The 16,669-nt window shown below is 47.8% G+C and overlaps 1 protein-coding gene across 2 annotated transcripts in view; it reads left to right on the top strand.

The window, feature by feature from the left end:
* Nucleotides 1–16,669, top strand: part of DENND2D (DENN domain containing 2D) — a 528,923-nt gene that overhangs the window by 179,232 nt on the left and 333,022 nt on the right. The window contains exon 5 of one of the 2 annotated variants that reach the window (XM_069238996.1): nucleotides 6,989–7,108. The exons of the other annotated variant lie outside the window; for it this stretch is intronic. Coding sequence (XP_069095097.1) covers nucleotides 6,989–7,108 — 120 coding nt within the window. The remainder of the gene's footprint in view (nucleotides 1–6,988; nucleotides 7,109–16,669) is intronic. 2 annotated transcript variants of the gene reach the window in all.

Genomic DNA, 16,669 nt, shown 5'->3' with positions numbered 1-16,669 from the left:
ATGCCTCCCAGTCTTACAATACTCAGACGATCTAGTCATTTTAAACCACACTAAAATTGGCATGCAACATGCACAGGACCATTTGCACTAATATAATCAAATGAACAAATGGTTGGCAAGTGCCTCAAAAACCTAGATCATGATTTTTAGTAAATATAAATACAAACCCAACCAGGCATGGAAACGCGGACATCGAACAATTGAAAACACACCAAAGTATAACTACTTAGGTGTATGGTTCACAGAATATGGTAACGCCAACACACATTTACTGTAGTTCGGAAAGAAAGCAGCAGCGGTCACATTTTCAATATGCAAAGGATATAACCATCTCCACAGCCGTAGCCCTATACCTCTGCCCTAACTAGGGGAAGAGGGAAAGGTTGCATGGTACATGTTCCAGAGGATGTTGAGCTTCATGGACTGCTGTGTGCAGATGACAGTTCTCCATTTCTTTTCTTATGTAGTTGAACTTGCACTAACAGAGAGATCGAAGACTATTTGGAATGATTGGCCACGTACAATCTGTGGAAGCGTATTGTCCTTAGGGCAAATCTCAATCCAAATTGCTATCTATCTAAACCTTTCTTTTAATGGTGGAAGGAAGTCAACATATTATCAAAATGCATATTCAGAGTTAATTTGAATAATATGAATGTGAATGCAGCATAGTACATGAGAACACAGTAATTTTATCACAGTAGTAAACAACTGAAGTAAAGACGGGTCTCTTTGAACCTGAGTTGCACTTCACTCTGTCTGTCCTCCAGGTCATTGACCACGGCAATATCACCTTGCAAATTAGAGGTTGTTATGGTGATTAGGCACTTTTGTATGTGCTCAAAGTAGAACTCCCACAACAGTCAGTACAGAAGAACCCTCAGAGTCAAATATTTTCTCAGGTACTTGCATCACCCATTGATAGTGTGAGATTGAATTGAAGGCTAACTCTGAATGAAGTACCAGAAGGGGCAATGATGAGCAACACAAATAACTATCTTAATAGAAAAAATAAAAAATGGAAGGTCCAACCCAAGATTCATAAAACCGAATATTTTATTAGCTAATTACTATTGAAGAAATGCACGAAGGGACACTGGTGAAAAAGAACATTTTCTACCGTTCTCACTGAAAATAAATGGAGCACCTTTTAACATGGCAATCTAGAGACACCAATGTTAGCTTGCAGAAATTAGTGAAAAGTTGAAAAAATATATTTCAGCTGGTCCATGGTCATGGTCCAAGTATGGCTGACTTGCAAGTTCCAAGTTCCTGCAGTTAGGGAAGGCTTGATATTTTCCCTAGGTGAAAAAAACAACTTCTTTCACAATTGTTTTTTACAGAGCTTAAATTTAATCAGTGGAGAGGCCCCCAAGATTTTATCTGACTACTGCTGTGCGGTTGGATCTGTGATAAAACTTCCAAAGTAATGTCATTAGGTCAAGCATAAGCATTTAACCTGGTATATACTTAAGTATACTTATACTATGGGCTTAAAGCGATTGCTCGCTAGTGATCAGTTTTGCCTTTTTCTCCCTCCTTTTTCTGTTTCAGAGCAGTGACCAACTACTTTATTTTTCCACTTTGGTTTCTTTACCTGTTGCTGTGACTGACTACTTTTGACATTTCTTTGGTGCTCCCCTTTCACTGAGCGTGTTTTAGGCTGGTAGCTGCCTGTGTTTTATTGCAGCATTCCGTTCCTCCCACCTCCTCCAAAGTCGCTGACATTTGTTTTAGCTTTATTCCAGTGCTGTCCTCATTTACCTCCGGCTCCTAAAATAAGGTTATTTTACTAAAAAAAAAACACCCTGTCATTTAGCCCACTGTTCACGAAAGCCACAATATGCCCTCGAGTTTTTCTCTCCAGGGCCCCACCCTGCCGGCACTCACAGCGTTGCTTATCTCCTTTATTGGGGCCATAAATCTTCTCAGGCTGCTCTGCTAACTTCATTAGAGCGTTCTTGAAATGTGAGGCAAAAATGCTTGCTGACTGAAGCTAACTAGTGATGCTGCTGGCAAAACCGAAGCATTTACAATCTGAATAGTAACAAACACTCATTTTCAGTGAGATTGCTCTTTGACTTCCCCTCACCCGTCCTCTTCGTGTCTCTGTGCCTTTTCCGAGAGGGAAATAACTTGCAAATTCTACATGCATCAAGTTGTGTGCTAGGATGCTGCTGCTCCACAAGTGATGAGAGTACACCCCTTCTTGTGCGGCCCTTGCTTGCTGTGGCTGCACCCATGCTTCTGGCCAGTCTCACCGCCGGCACAGCGGGCACTGCACTTCATGCAGTGACTCTTCTTCCTCTACCTCTGGGTGGACCTGCATAACCTGCTGAAGGTGCTCTGTGCTGGGATGTGCTTTGAGTTCTACAAGAATTGTCATAACAAATGAGGCAAACCTATATAACCCTTAGACCTGGGTAATTAAATATTGATAAACAAAATAGGTCAGCTTGGGGGAAGTATATGCCTACATTTCCACGGCATTGAAAGAAAGTATATATCATCAGCCTTAATCTTCCAAAATAAATGTATAGTACTCCAAAGTAATTTATACCGTCACTTAATGATTAATCTAATGTACAAATCTCATTTGATCATAAAAACGTAATTGTAAAGTAGGTGCTCCCAATACACAACGCAGTGAAAGTGCAAAAGTGATATGCGTGCAAAAAGTGTTTTATACAATATGTACAAATGTGGTTAAACCTTATAGAAAAAGAGCAAACTTCAAAGGGACCCCTTCAGTCCAGGTGTCTTGAAGTTACTCATATATAATTCACATATAATATAGTCAACGTTTCAACCCTTCAGGACTGAATAACTCTTTCAACTCGGAACACCTAATACTCTAAGTATCTGATTTGAGTGATTCCTATTAATTCATAGAATATGTCTCCTCTTTTTTTATATTTTCAAATGTCAATAATTTACATTTTGGCATATTTAAGTGTGGGTGATGACCTTGGTCAGGTAACATAATAGACCAACATTTTCACTTTATGCGGGCCAGAAATGTGAAAACTGTTCAAATGAAGCATAATGATAAGAGAAATGCTCATAAAGAAACTTGTTGACTAAGCTCCATTTTAATCTCCATTTAGACATGTATTGGACGCAAGCATTCACCCAAAATTTTATTTAATAGTAAGTAACTCAAAAGGAAGGGAATAAATACTCTCTGGGACGCCTGTCAGTGCTATTATTAAACTTTGTTTCACAAGGTTTCTAGGAACACTAAATAATGCAAAACAGAGAAAAACAAGGTATCATTGAAAATTATATAATAAACCTAAGACCAGAAGAACGCAACATACCTATAAAACACAAAGACAATACCACCATCGCTCTCGGCATGGGTCCCTGCTGTACAAGGTGAGAGCATTTGACAATAGAAAAAAGATTAAAAGAACGTTTCTCAAGTCCCTGCTGCAAAACTGAATGGCTAACATGCTCAGGCATCAGGTGGCAAACGTGTGACTGTGTTATATCAGTGTGAATTATGAGACTCAGGCATCTTCAGTTGCATTGAAATAAGAACTAGTAGAGAATTGCAATTTACCTAAATAAACAGCCACAGAATTAGAGCAAATCATCATATCACAAGGTTATTTGACTACAGTAATCTACAACTTAACTATAATACCGTAAGTTAAGATGATCTGGAGCCTTCTAAGGCTCTATGTTGAGCTTCATAATGACCTAAAAAGTCCAGAACTAGCTTGCAAATACATTTAAGGAAATCCAATCTCCTTTTTGAAGCCAGATACCACCATATACTATGTAAAAGTAGCACCATAATCATTTGTTTGCCCAACCATTGGAACTTAAAGAAAAGCTAAATCAACAAAGTCAAGCAAGAAGACATGTACCATTTTGATGTGGAGAACTAGATTGTTAATGCACCGGAGTTTCAATCACAGAGCAATTCATATTTCTGATCAGGCATATGTATGGAGTTGCCAAACTGTTTTAATGATTTGATTTATCCTTATTCTGAAGCATGTTTATCACATGACAGAGAGTCCAGTCCCTTTGTTTCAGTGAGTGCCCTGTTAGCACGACCAAGGTGGAAAATCATATGATTCTTATTTAATATTCACATTTTGGCTATATCAACACTTTCTCTATTGGAGAAGTGAACACGGTTGGATTCCTTAAAATGAGTAATCAAAGGTGCATTTTCCTTTACATTACAAATCCTCTGTCAATTTTTCTACTTTGCATTTCCAAACCACCTTAAGTATTTTTTCTACATTGAGTAAGCCACAAAAGCATAGGACAACATATATCAGAAATTTTGACTTGCAGTTTGTTTGCTGTTTAACACATTTAGGCCCTCATTATGACATTGGCGGTAAATCCCACTTACCGCCATGCTAACTGCCGCCAACATACCGCCATAGAGTCGGATATCCGTTCACCATATTATGACACACACACCAATCCATCACTATTCAGCCACAGACACATGTCCACGACACCAAAGGTTGATGATAAACTGGCGGTATCAAAACCCACACCGTTATGCCAACAGAACAACACCCACTACATTATGATCCACGAATCACCTCGGTGGACATTCAATGCGGTAAACCATTGGCAGTACATGCCGCTGCACTCAAAATACACACACACATACAAAACAACACTACATTGGTCAATTTAAATAACACACACCTGACACTCATACACACACCACACCCACATCACTATAAAACACACACCCACATTACCCACAATCCTTTACGAATACAAACCATTGGCACAATACACCACGACTACAGACAAAACCAGAGCCACACACCACCTACACCTATACACCACCCACGCACCCTACATCACGCACCCCAATGCATCACCTTACACACTCTCACCCACACCACTCACACAACATCCATGGCACCACAAAGACACCCCAGATTCTCAGGGGAGGAGCTAAGGGTCATGGTGGAGGAAATCATCAGGGTAGAGCCACAGCTATTTGGAGCACAGGTGCATCAGATATCCATTGGTAGGAAGATGGAGCTGTGGCAGAGGATCGAGGACAGGTCAACGCCGTGACACAGCACCCCAGAACAAGGGGCAACATCAGGAAGAGGTGGAACAACCTACAGGGGAAGGTGCGTTCCATTGCAGCAAGACACCAACCTGCTGTACAGAGGACTGTCAGTGAACCCCCACCTCCTCCCCCACAACTAACAACATGGGAGAGGAGCAAGTCTTGGCAATCATGCATCCTGAGGGCCTGGCCAGAGTAGCAGGAGGACTGGACTCTGGTAAGTCAACTCTGTACTACTACTACTACTACCCCCCTACCTGCATGCCATCACATACCCCCACCCTCACCCTCATTCCCATCACGCCACCACCTCCCACACACCCCACCATCACATCTCACTTATCCCAATGCCAAGCCCTGCATGCCATACCAATGCATGGACACCACTCACAGACCTGCATGGACACCTTTCACTAGAGCATGCACACTAGAGAGAACTAATCATCCCACCATACAAGAATGTACACAAGTGAAAGCTGCCAGGGCAAATACAAACAGAGGGCAATCCACTGATGCACAGTATGTCACACACAGAAACAATAACACCGCATTTACATCCCCACAGGTATCCCAGCCAATGTCAGCAGAGAAGAGGTGCCAGCACTATCCAGTCCCCCAACTGAAGAGGCCCACAGTGATGACAGCAACTATGGTCACCTGGATCTGGATGACCAACCTGGCCCATCAGGGACAGGCCCATTCACACACCACCACAGAGCCTCCCCCATCTGGAAACACCACCACAGCACCCACTCAGCATACCCATACCTCTGTCTCCAGGACACGTCAATCAGCAGTGTGTCCACCACTACAGGGACCCCAGGGCACACCTCATAACCAAAACAATCAGGGACCTGGGGTCAGTGGGCACACAGTTCAGGGGACATAGGCACAGGACAACAGGGAAACTGGGAGGACTGCTGTGCGTCGGGGGGAGGTCAGGTCCAGGGAACCGACTCTCCAGGAGGCGCTTGGAGAGATCCTGGGAGCCTACCAACATTCCCAGGATATGCTGGGCCAGATCCTGGACAATGTGCAGGGGAACAGGCGACTCCAGGAGGGACAGTACCAGGGGATCAGGGAGGACCTGCAGGCCATCGACACCAACCTGGTCTCCATAGCAGGGTTTCTGGCAGACATGGCCAACATTATGAGGGAGGCAGTCTCACAACAGCGGGCCCCTGCAACTAGCCAGACACCTGAACTTCCTTCCACCTCCGCTGCAGCTAGTGGACAGGAGGCCCTGACACAGGACCAACAGGCCACCAGCACCCCACCCCCTGCAGAAGGTGAACCTCCCCGCAAACATTCCCTGCGATCCAGGCAGAAGCCACAGACTATTGCCAGGACCCCCGCCAGGAAATGAGACCCTCCTGATTGTCACCCTTGTGTCCTCCTTTGCCACCCTGTCCACCTTGAACTGCCATTGCTCCCCTTCTTATGTCCCCTTGAACAATGGACCTGTGCTACAAATAGACTGGAACAATACCCTGGACTTTCCTCCATCATCACCCTATCCCAATGCACTTGCCCCTCTTCTTCTTAGCACTTCAATAAACACCCTTTGAAAAAATACAAGTATGGACTACGTCAAACTTTTTTAAGTATGTATTTGTTTAACTAGGTTCAGACATTGCAATTCAACTGTACAGTAATGTTCACATAGGAAAGGCCTGTAGTTGGCTGCAGTGATCACACCAGGAGCGATAGTAGGGCACCAACAACTGCAAAATGAATTGCCAAAGGGTACAGTGAGTGGGCATAGCAGTGGGAAATAACAGCATGCCAGTGTCAAAGATAATCTAAATAATGACAGTGAAATGTGAAGTAACACTGTCTAACCTGTGTGTCATTGGAAGTATTGTCGTATCACTTCTGTTCTGTTGTCCTCATCCTCTGCCTCTTCATCTTCGTTGTCCACAGGGTCCACTGCTGCTACATGGCCATCTCCAGCCTCCTCCTCCTGCAGAAAAGGCACATGGCATCTCAAGACAAGATCGTGCAACATGCAGCATGCCACAATTATCTGGCAGACCTTTTTGGGTGAGTATCACAGGGACCCCCCAGTTAGATGGAGGCACCTGAACCTGGCCTTCAGGAGGCCAAAGGTCTGTTCGATTATCCTTCTCGTTTGCCCATGGGCCTCATTGTAACGTTCTTCTGCCTTTGTCCTGGCATTCCTCACAGGGGTCAGTAGCCATGATAGTTTGGGGTAACCTGAGTCACATGCAAATATCGAGGGACAGCATTTAGCCACACACTATCCTATATGGCCCACACCATACCCATACACCATCATCTGCTGGGTGGGAACCAGGGCTCACATATTAGCCACACCCGGTTCCTCTGTAGTTGGGACATCACATTTGGGATGCTGCTATTCCTCAGGATAAAGGCATCATGCAGCGACCCAGGATACTTAGCTTTGACATGGGAGATGTACTGGTCCGCCAAGCACGCCATCTGTACATTCATGGAGTGGAAACTCTTTTGATTTCTGAACACCTGTTCATTTTGCCTGGGGGGGACAAATGCAATATGAGTTCCATTGATCGCCCCAATTATTTTGGGGATATCTCCCATTGCATAGAAGTCAGCCTTCACTGTTGCCAAATCCTCCACCTAGGGGAAAAAACTGTAGCTACACATGTGTTTAATTAGGGCAGACAACACTCTTGTCAGCACTGTTGAGAACATTGGCTGTGACATTCCTGCTGCCAAGCCCACTGTCACTTGGAAAGAACCAGTTGCCAAGAAATGGAGCACAGATAGGACTTGCACAAGAGGGGGGATCCCAGTGGGGTGATGGAAAGCAGATATCAGGTCAGGCTCCAGTTGGCACACAGCTCTGTGATTGATGCCCTGTCAAGTCTATAGGTGAGGATAATGTTCCTGTCCTTCAGTTTTGACAAGTCCACCAGGGGTCTGTACACGTGGTATGTCTCCATGTCCTATTCATCTGCAGCGATTGCAGTACAAGAGACAAAAGAGTGAGAAGCCGGTCACAAACTGAACATCGGAGCCTCAACAGTACAATGCATGATGTTAATTTGTAATGGTTCGGTGGTATTTTTCCTGCATGTCCTATTTGTGATGCAGTTATTATCCAGGGCCTGCCCCCCCTCCCCTGAAATGGCATCCGCCTGTCCTGTGTGGAAGGACAGGTGGAAGTGAGGTAATTCTGCTGATGTTGTGCACCGTTGCGGTAGGCGGTCGGGAACTGCTGTACAACTCCTCATTGGTTAACATTGGGCCCTATGGGGTACAGTGGCCAATGGGAATGTATGCCGGTCGTGATGGTATGCACTGCCACGGACGTGACCGCCATTTTCTATCTGATCACTCACTTGCTACCTGACCTTCCATAGGAGAGGACCTACACTGCCTGTGTCTGGAACCTACCATGGCTCGTGTGACTGGGGAAAAGGCCCCTGCCTTCACCTCAGTTGAGTATGAGCAACTGGTAGATGGGGTCCTACCCCGATATGAACTGCTGCATGGGCCTCCAGACCAACAGGTGAGTACGCTGTGAGCACGATGCATGTGGCATGAATGCATGGAGTGGTGTGTGTGAAGGCTTTGTGTGTGGGGGTGGGTGGATGTCCCCTGAGCGGCGTACAGCTTGTGTGCTGGGCCATGTGTATGTAAATGATGTGAAGGGGTATGGTGGGCCATAAGTGTAACAGACAGGATGGTCTGACTGATACCATTTCCTAGGTGTATTTCTCTGCAGGTCAGCTTCCCTCAAAAGAAGGGTATATGGCGTGCCATCGCCAAGGATGTGCGGACCCTGGGGGTCTACAGCAGGCGGAGCACCCACTCTCAGAAACGGTGGGAGGACCTGAGACGCTGGGCACGGAAGGCGGCAGAGGCCCAGCTTGGGATGGCCTCCCAACGAGGAAGGGGTGCCCGTCGAACCCTGACCCCCCTGATCGCCCGCATACTGGTGGTGGCCTATCTGGAGCTGGATGGGCGCTTGAGGGCATCACAGCAGCCACAAGGGGGTGAGTACAGTGCCCATCATTACAACCTACGCATGGTGGGGGGTACCCGGGTGGGGGATGGTGTCAGTGGGTGCCCCTAGGCCAGGCCTGACACTGCAGAGTAGGTCCGATGTTGGCCAGAGTTCTGAACTGATCATCCTGCTACCTAGCCCGTAGGCATCCATAAGCTGTGTGGGTCCCAGGTGTGCTGAATTTGGCAGTATGTGCCCCTCCCCATGCCTTGCTGGCTAGCATTATAACTGGTAGTGCAATGCATAGTGCGTAGGGCTGTTCCCTGTGTGTGACGGTGGTGTGTACACCAACAGTGGTGTTGGTGCAGCCATTGACCCAGTGTATCTCCTTTGTCTCTTCCCCCCCTTTTTATTTTGTCACCCTGACCTTATGTGCATTAGCATCATCTGGCAGAGGAGCAGAGGCACCGGCGACAGAGGGAGCTGCATCCCACAGGACCCAGGAGGCAGAGTCCACCGACGGTGAGGTCACCAGTGGGATGGAGGGCGAGGGGAGCACCACGGCAGTCAGGAGGGGACAGGTTGGACACAGATACCTCCTCCGATGGAAGCTCTCTGGTGGTGGCGGACACCTCTGTGCCCACCCCAGCTACAGGTACAGCCGCTACCCCCGTACCAGCACCACCCTCCCAGCAGCCCCTCATTGAGTTACCCGTGCCTGCTCACCCAGGAGGGTGGGCATTTCCTTCGTCCCAGGCCCCTCAGGCCCTGCCTCAGATAGCCCTGCAGCCCTGAGTGAGGAGGCTATTGACCTCCTGAGATCCATCTCTGTAGGGCAGTCAACCATTGTGAATGCCATCCAGGGGCTGGCAACCCAGATGCAACAGACTAATGCATTCCTTGAGGGCATTCACACAGGCTTGGCGGCCAAACAGAGATCAATCCATGCTCTGGCCTCCTCTCTGATGGCAGCCATTGTCCCAGTTTCCAACCTCCCCACTCCAACTTCCTCTTCCCAATCCCATTCCCCTCAACCCCAACCTATCCCAAGCACACAAGACTGGCACAGGCAAACACAAGCACCACACAATATCCCACAGGCACTCACACAAACACCATGCAGATGCAGAAATACCAACATCCATAATTTCCACTGTCTCCCCCTCCTGCTCCTCCCTCCCAGTTCCGTCTACACTCACACCTGCATGCACTACACCCTCATCCACTACCAGCATCACCACCACACCTAGCAGAACACACACCTCGCTGGCAGACACCTCCTCGACAGCCATGCACACCTCCCCTCTGTCCTCTCCCACTGTGTCTGTCACCCCCCCTCCCAAGGTACACAAACGCAAGCACTCAGTCACCCAACAGCCATCCACCTCACAACAGCATCCAGCCCATGCACCTGCACCCAAACACAGCAAACAGACACCTCCTACAACCACTCCCTCTTCCTCCACTCCCAAACCTTCTCCCTCTTGCCGCCCCAATGTCCCTAAGAAGGTTTTCCTCTCCACCATTGACCTCTTTCATACCCCTCACCCCGTCCTTCACGTCTGGCCAGGGTGGCAAAAACCCAGCCAAGCACCTCAGCCACCCAGTCCACGGGCCCAGTAGTCTCCACACCCACTCGCGGTGGGAAAGGATCCAGGGCACAAGTCCAGAGGTTAAAGGAGCCTGCACCTGGCAGCCTCAAGGAAAGGGTGCCTGCCCCAGCTGCGGCCCTGAAGAGCAAGGAGCCAGCCCCAGCTGCTGCCAGGAAGGGCAAGGAGCCAGCCCCAGCTGCTGCCAGGAAGGGCAAGGAGCCAGCCCCAGCTGTTGCCAGGAAGGGCATGGAGCCAGCCCCAGCTGCTGCCAGGAAGGGCAAGGAGCCAGCACCAGAAGGCAGGAAGGACAAGGGGCCTGGTGAAGGGACTCAGTCTGAGCCCCCACCACCAACCATGGTTGTGCCGCCATCCGAGGCTTCAGGTGGATGGGCTGGAGCTTCCCCCCACCATCAGCAGCACCAGCAGCACCACCACCAGTGGGCAGCCATTCGAGGCTGCAAGAATGGGGTGGAGCTCCCCCCCCCATCACCACCAGCAGCAGCACCACCACCACCAGTGAGTTGCCATCGAGGCTTCAGTGGATGAACTGGAGCTTCCCCCCACCACAGCAGCAGCAGCAGGACCACCACCACCAGTGGGCAGCCATCTGAGGCTGCAGGCGATGGGCTGGTTTCTCCCCCCACCAGCACCACCAGTAGCAGCAGCACCACCACCATTGAGCTGCCATCCCAGGCTGCAGAGGGTGGGCTGGAGCCTCCCCCACCACCACCAGCAGCGCACCATCACCAGTGAGCAGCCATCCGAGGCTGCAGGGGATGGGCTGGAGCCTTCCCCCACCACCAGCAGCAGCAGCACCACCACCACCAGTGGGCAGCCATCCAAGGCTGCAGGGGATGGGCTGGAGCCTCCCCCCACCACCACCACAAGCAGCAGCACCACCACCACCAGTGAGCAGCCATCCAAGGCTGCAGGGGATGGGCTATGGTATGTAGTCCTGCCTCCATGGGCTGCTGCGCGGCCTGCCCCCTGCACATCTAGTGGGTAAGATACCCACCAACCCCAGCCTCCCCAGGATCAGATGCACAGGTCACGATGCCCCCTCCAGAGCCAGTGGGAAAGACACCCACTTGAGAGACTGTGGCCTTGCACTTCCCAGGACCAAGCACAGGGCATGTTGCCCCCTCCAGAGCATGTGGGCAAGTCTCCCACTTGAGAGTCTGTGGCCTTGCACTCCCCAGGACCAAGCACAGGGCATGTTGCCCCCTCCAGAACCAGTGGTCTTGTTCCATCTGCCGGCTGAGGTGCCCCCCCATTCCCCGTCCCCCTGAGGCGCCTACCTATTTTCCAACTGATGCCCCTGCAGTGTTCTCTCCGTGTTGCTGCAGATGACAAGTGGGAATTTGGACTTTGGCCTGTGGCCCTGTGGCCGAAGCACAATGAGGTCTGGGCAGTGTCCGTTGAACTGTACATATGTGTTATTATTACACTCACTTTTGCACACCCCTGTTGTCCTTGCATTATTCCTAGGGGGTATGGGGTAAATATGTTTTATTACTGCAGCTGATTGTGTGTATGGTATTGGGGGTGGGGGGGTGTGTGTTGCATCTGTGTGTCACTCTCTTTTTCCTCCCCCCTCCCCTGTGTGCTAGGCAGCTGTACTCACCGTCATCGTCTTCGCCATTGTTGGTGTTCGTGGTGGAGCAGGACTAAAATCATTGGAAATATTTGCAGTTCGGGCTCCATGGTGGCGTAGTTCTTCCCTGTGTCTCCAAAGGTGAGTCCTTTTCCCTTCTGTGCAGTTTTTCCGCCAGGCTTTTGATGTCATTGGTTCCGCCCCAGAAAAGGTGGCAGTTTCCGGTCTCATAATACAGTGGGCGGAACATTGACTTCCTCCTGGCTGTTGGCGTCTACCGCCGTGGTGGCTGTTGTTTCCGCCCTGGCGGTCAGTGTGGTAAAGTGGTTGTCTGTCTGAGTTCTCAACTCCATGGTCATTCTTTGGCGGTGGTTGCGGACAACCTGTTGGTGGTATTACCGCTGATTTATCACCGACCGCCAGGGTTGTAATGAGGGCCTTAGTCTCAATATAGTACTATCATACATTCCATGAGGTGCAGTTGAAAAGCCCTGCAACCCTGACCATGCCAAAAGGACTTTCAGAAAGATACTAGCACCAAAAAAAAGGCATTTATGATTATTCAAATTGCAGATGACATGACTGACATTATCTTATGTCATGACATGATAATTGGTCATCATTAGTTGTATATAACTTAATGGGCTTATTATGCCTGCCTATAACAGCATTTATGTTGTACTATCCTTTTAGGGGATCTTCTTAATAGTGAATTGTTATAAGTCCATGGTCTTGCTCTCATATTCAGAGTACAGTTGTGACAAAGACATGGGGACTTTTAGAATGGTACCTGTTTCATAAGAGGCACTGGATGAATATTAAGAAAAGGCCAAAGTGTATTTTTGCCAGTCTCCTTTACAAAAAGGTCAATGTACAACATTCCGTCTTTGGCAAAAATCTAGAATCAAGACAGGGTTGGCAGATGTGACTGGTGTAACCTATTAATTCAATCAATAAAATCCTCAAGGCCTCTGTCCATTGTGCTTCAAATAAACATGTATTAACAATGTGCCTCTGCTTTTCCCCACACCATATATTTAAAGTCTGCTCTTCTGAGCTTGCACCTTCCAATAGTTCTGGAGTATGCCATAGCTAGAAATTGGGTTACCACAAGCCTAATCAGCATAAGACACAAGCAACCCCAAATTAACCTGTGCTCAATCCCCTGGTAGCTTGGGACAGAACAGTCAGGCCTAACTTAGAGGCAATGTGTAAAGTATTTGTGCAACACTTCAAACAGTAAAACAGAGAAAACCCACACCATGTCAGAACGTAATGTAATGAACAAAGCAAGACCAAAATGACAAAAATCCTATCAGTAGAACAGAAGTTACAAATCTTTAAAGAATAAACTGCAATATAGCACCTAAAAGCATAAAGCGCCAACAGGAGAAATCTAATTGTGCTGGACCGGAATCGACCGCAATGAAGCACGGGTTGTATACAGTCCCAGATTAGTCAGACTGAAGGTTTGCCTTCTCAGGTTTTGTGCCAAGAGTCCTGTTTGCCTGGAAGCAGCTCACTGGGAGCAAGGAGAGCATCGCTGGACGTGGTCTGCATGGTGCGACGAGCAGGCCAGGCATCACATATGGCTAGGCTAGGCTGGAGCCTCACTTTGGTGATCGACATGAGCAGACAATGCTTGCTGTGCGAAGATACAGCCTTGCGGTGGCTCGCACTAATTTTCTGTTCAAGCGGTGCAGTCCCTGTGCCAACAGGCCCATTCGTGGTCACAAAGATCCCCAAGGCTTGAATTAAAGTACTCGAGAGCCACACCAAGAGCCCTGAACCAGGGAGAGGCTCTTTATGGGGGTCAGGTACTCATTGAAGATGGTTACATGAACTGTGGGGAACCAGTTTTGGATCAGGAGGACAGTAGACTAGCCCTTTGAGTCACTTTGGGGTCCTGTGTTCAAGATGTATGTGTCGGTCCAGTTCTTCGTCCGCAGGCAAGAGGGCAGCAGGCAGTAGGTCAGCTGTTACTTGTAGAGCACGAGTCCAGCAGAGTGGGAGTCCTTGTAGCAGCAGCACTGCAGTCTTTATTTTCCTGGCAGAGTATCCACAGGTCCAGAAGTGTACTGAAATGGTGGTGTCTGGGGTCCTTCATTTATACACATTTGTGTCTTTGAAGTGGGGAGCAACTTCTAGATGCATACGTTTGAAGTGCACAGATGCCCTGTCCTCCCTGCTTTGGTTTAAGACTAACTGCAGGGGTCATGCAGCCCTTTGTGTGGAGACATAGCCTATCCAGGTGTAGGATGACTGGGCCCAGCTCCTCCCTCTTAGCCTGCCAATAATAGCCCATTAAGTCACATCTAAACTGCTATTTTGGTGTGGCTGTCTAGGAGGAATACACAAAGCTCAACTGCCAACTACCAAAGTCATGTGACCCATGTGGGCTGCAGGCACCTAATGGGTAATGCAAGAAAATACCAGCTTTCAGAATTGTAGCTTAAAATCCGACTTCACAATTAGTTAGAATTTTAAATTAGGATTCCAGAGGCACTAAATTTGAAAGAGGTTATCTCTTCCCACTTATAAAATGTAATAATAAGGCAACTCCATTGTTATCCTATGGAAGAGATAGGCCTTGCAGTAGTTAAAAATGAATGTAAGAGTTTTTCCCCTGCCAGGACATGTAGAAGTACATGTCCAGCCTTTTAAAGACATTGCTCCCTGTCCTCTGGGCTGTCCGGGACCTACCCCAGGGGTGGCATATATACATTAAAAATGAAGATTTAGGCCTGGCAAAAGGTTTACTTTGTCAGGTCGAAATAGCAGTTTTAAAACTGCACACACAGGCTCTGCAATGGAATGCCCGAGCCATGGTTAAAGGGCTACTTAAGTGGGCGACCAATCAGTGTTGCAGGCCCACTAGTAGCATTTAATTTACAGGCCCTGGGCACATGTAGTGCACTTTACTAGGGAGTTGTATGTAAATTAAATATGCCAGTTAGTTATAAGCCTATGTTACCATGTTTTGATCAGAGAGCCCAAGCAATTTAGCACTGGTTAGCAGTGGTAGAGTGCCTAAGTCCTAAAGCCAGCAAAAGCGAATTCAGAGAAAAAGAGGCAGAAGACAAAAGGTTTGGGTATGTTCCTGCAGAAAGCACCATTTCCAACACCCATTGTTAATTTTGTGCTTTACAGAAAGAGTACCACATAACTTTAAATAATTTCGCTGACTGTGCTGACACCTAGCATTCCTAGACATAATTGTGCTATACTTTTCTGTCAAGTCTTTGGATTGATCAAATGTCCACCTCTCTCTCAAGTGACTGAGAACACATTTTGAGAGGGTTAAAGTTAGTGAAGCATTTATATCCTAATGTCACCCAGCATCCTATTCATTCATTACTGATGAATATTTGTACCTGCAGATTCCTCACCTTCGAATATCCAAGGCTAAGACCAGATCCACAATCTTTTGCCAAAGCTCTCTAGTGCTGGTAGGTTGCTCTACTTCCATGTCGGTCCCTGAAGTGAAGTTGTGGGGACATCTCTGGAAACTGGGCCCCTCATGTCAGTTATGTTAGGATCTTCTCTTTTCCCCTCAATTGAGGAAAGAAATTTGGTGCAGTGCAGGTGATGATATCAACCCCTAAAAAGCTAGGATTCAAACCGTGTTCAAAATGTGATGAACAAATGTTCAATACATATGCACACGACAATTGCCTGTGGTGTCTCAGCTTGAGACATGACTTGGCAAGGCACTATCTTTGCCTGACGATTAATCTGAAGGCAATAACAGATTGAGAGGCCCAGATTTTTATGCTAGAGATAATATAGAAGTCATTGCCACACTAAATCTCTTTGTAGGGCCAGATCAAGATCAAGTTCCTGTTCCTGACCCTTATTAAAATCTTCAATGCGAAAAAAGACATGCCCATAAAATGAAGCACTCTTCTTCCTCTGCTTCCTGGAGGTCCACATCGAAGGCTAGGAGTCTTGCTAGGAATTCTCCTCAGCTGCAGTACTCACTGGAGCAAGTTAGGGGAGCTGTCCCCAGAACTGGCTTTGCAGATCCCTACTGCCCCGTCTTTCGTAGTACCAACTCTGGCCTACCCTGAGTTTCTGCTGCCAGGAACGGATCTACTGTTGTTCTTCCAATTGATCCATGAAATGTTTCAAAAGACAGCGGTCCTCTCTGGTGTACCACCTTTCCCTGTGGGTCCATATAAGGTCCATTCCGCTTCCTTCTGATGCTGAATGTTCAATTGGTGTTGTGTGTTTAAGCAGTTGTTATTCATATGCCACCACCCTTTCTGGCTGCTTTCTCAGCACCTGCAAGGGCACTTGCACAATCACTGATGCTGAATTTGACAGCAGCACTGTTGTCCTTGATGCCCCAACTGATAATACCATCCCTTGAGCTACCATTACTTCCATTCAAAAACATAACATCAAGAAGGGGTATGTAAGGACTCCTTGAGGAGGAACAGCGCAGAGAGGGTACACATACT

The sequence above is a fragment of the Pleurodeles waltl genome, chromosome 6, assembly GCF_031143425.1.
Source record: "Pleurodeles waltl isolate 20211129_DDA chromosome 6, aPleWal1.hap1.20221129, whole genome shotgun sequence".
Lineage (NCBI taxonomy): Eukaryota > Metazoa > Chordata > Amphibia > Caudata > Salamandridae > Pleurodeles > Pleurodeles waltl.
Note: the sequence above shows the minus strand (reverse complement) of the source record. Positions and strands in the feature narration are given on the sequence as shown.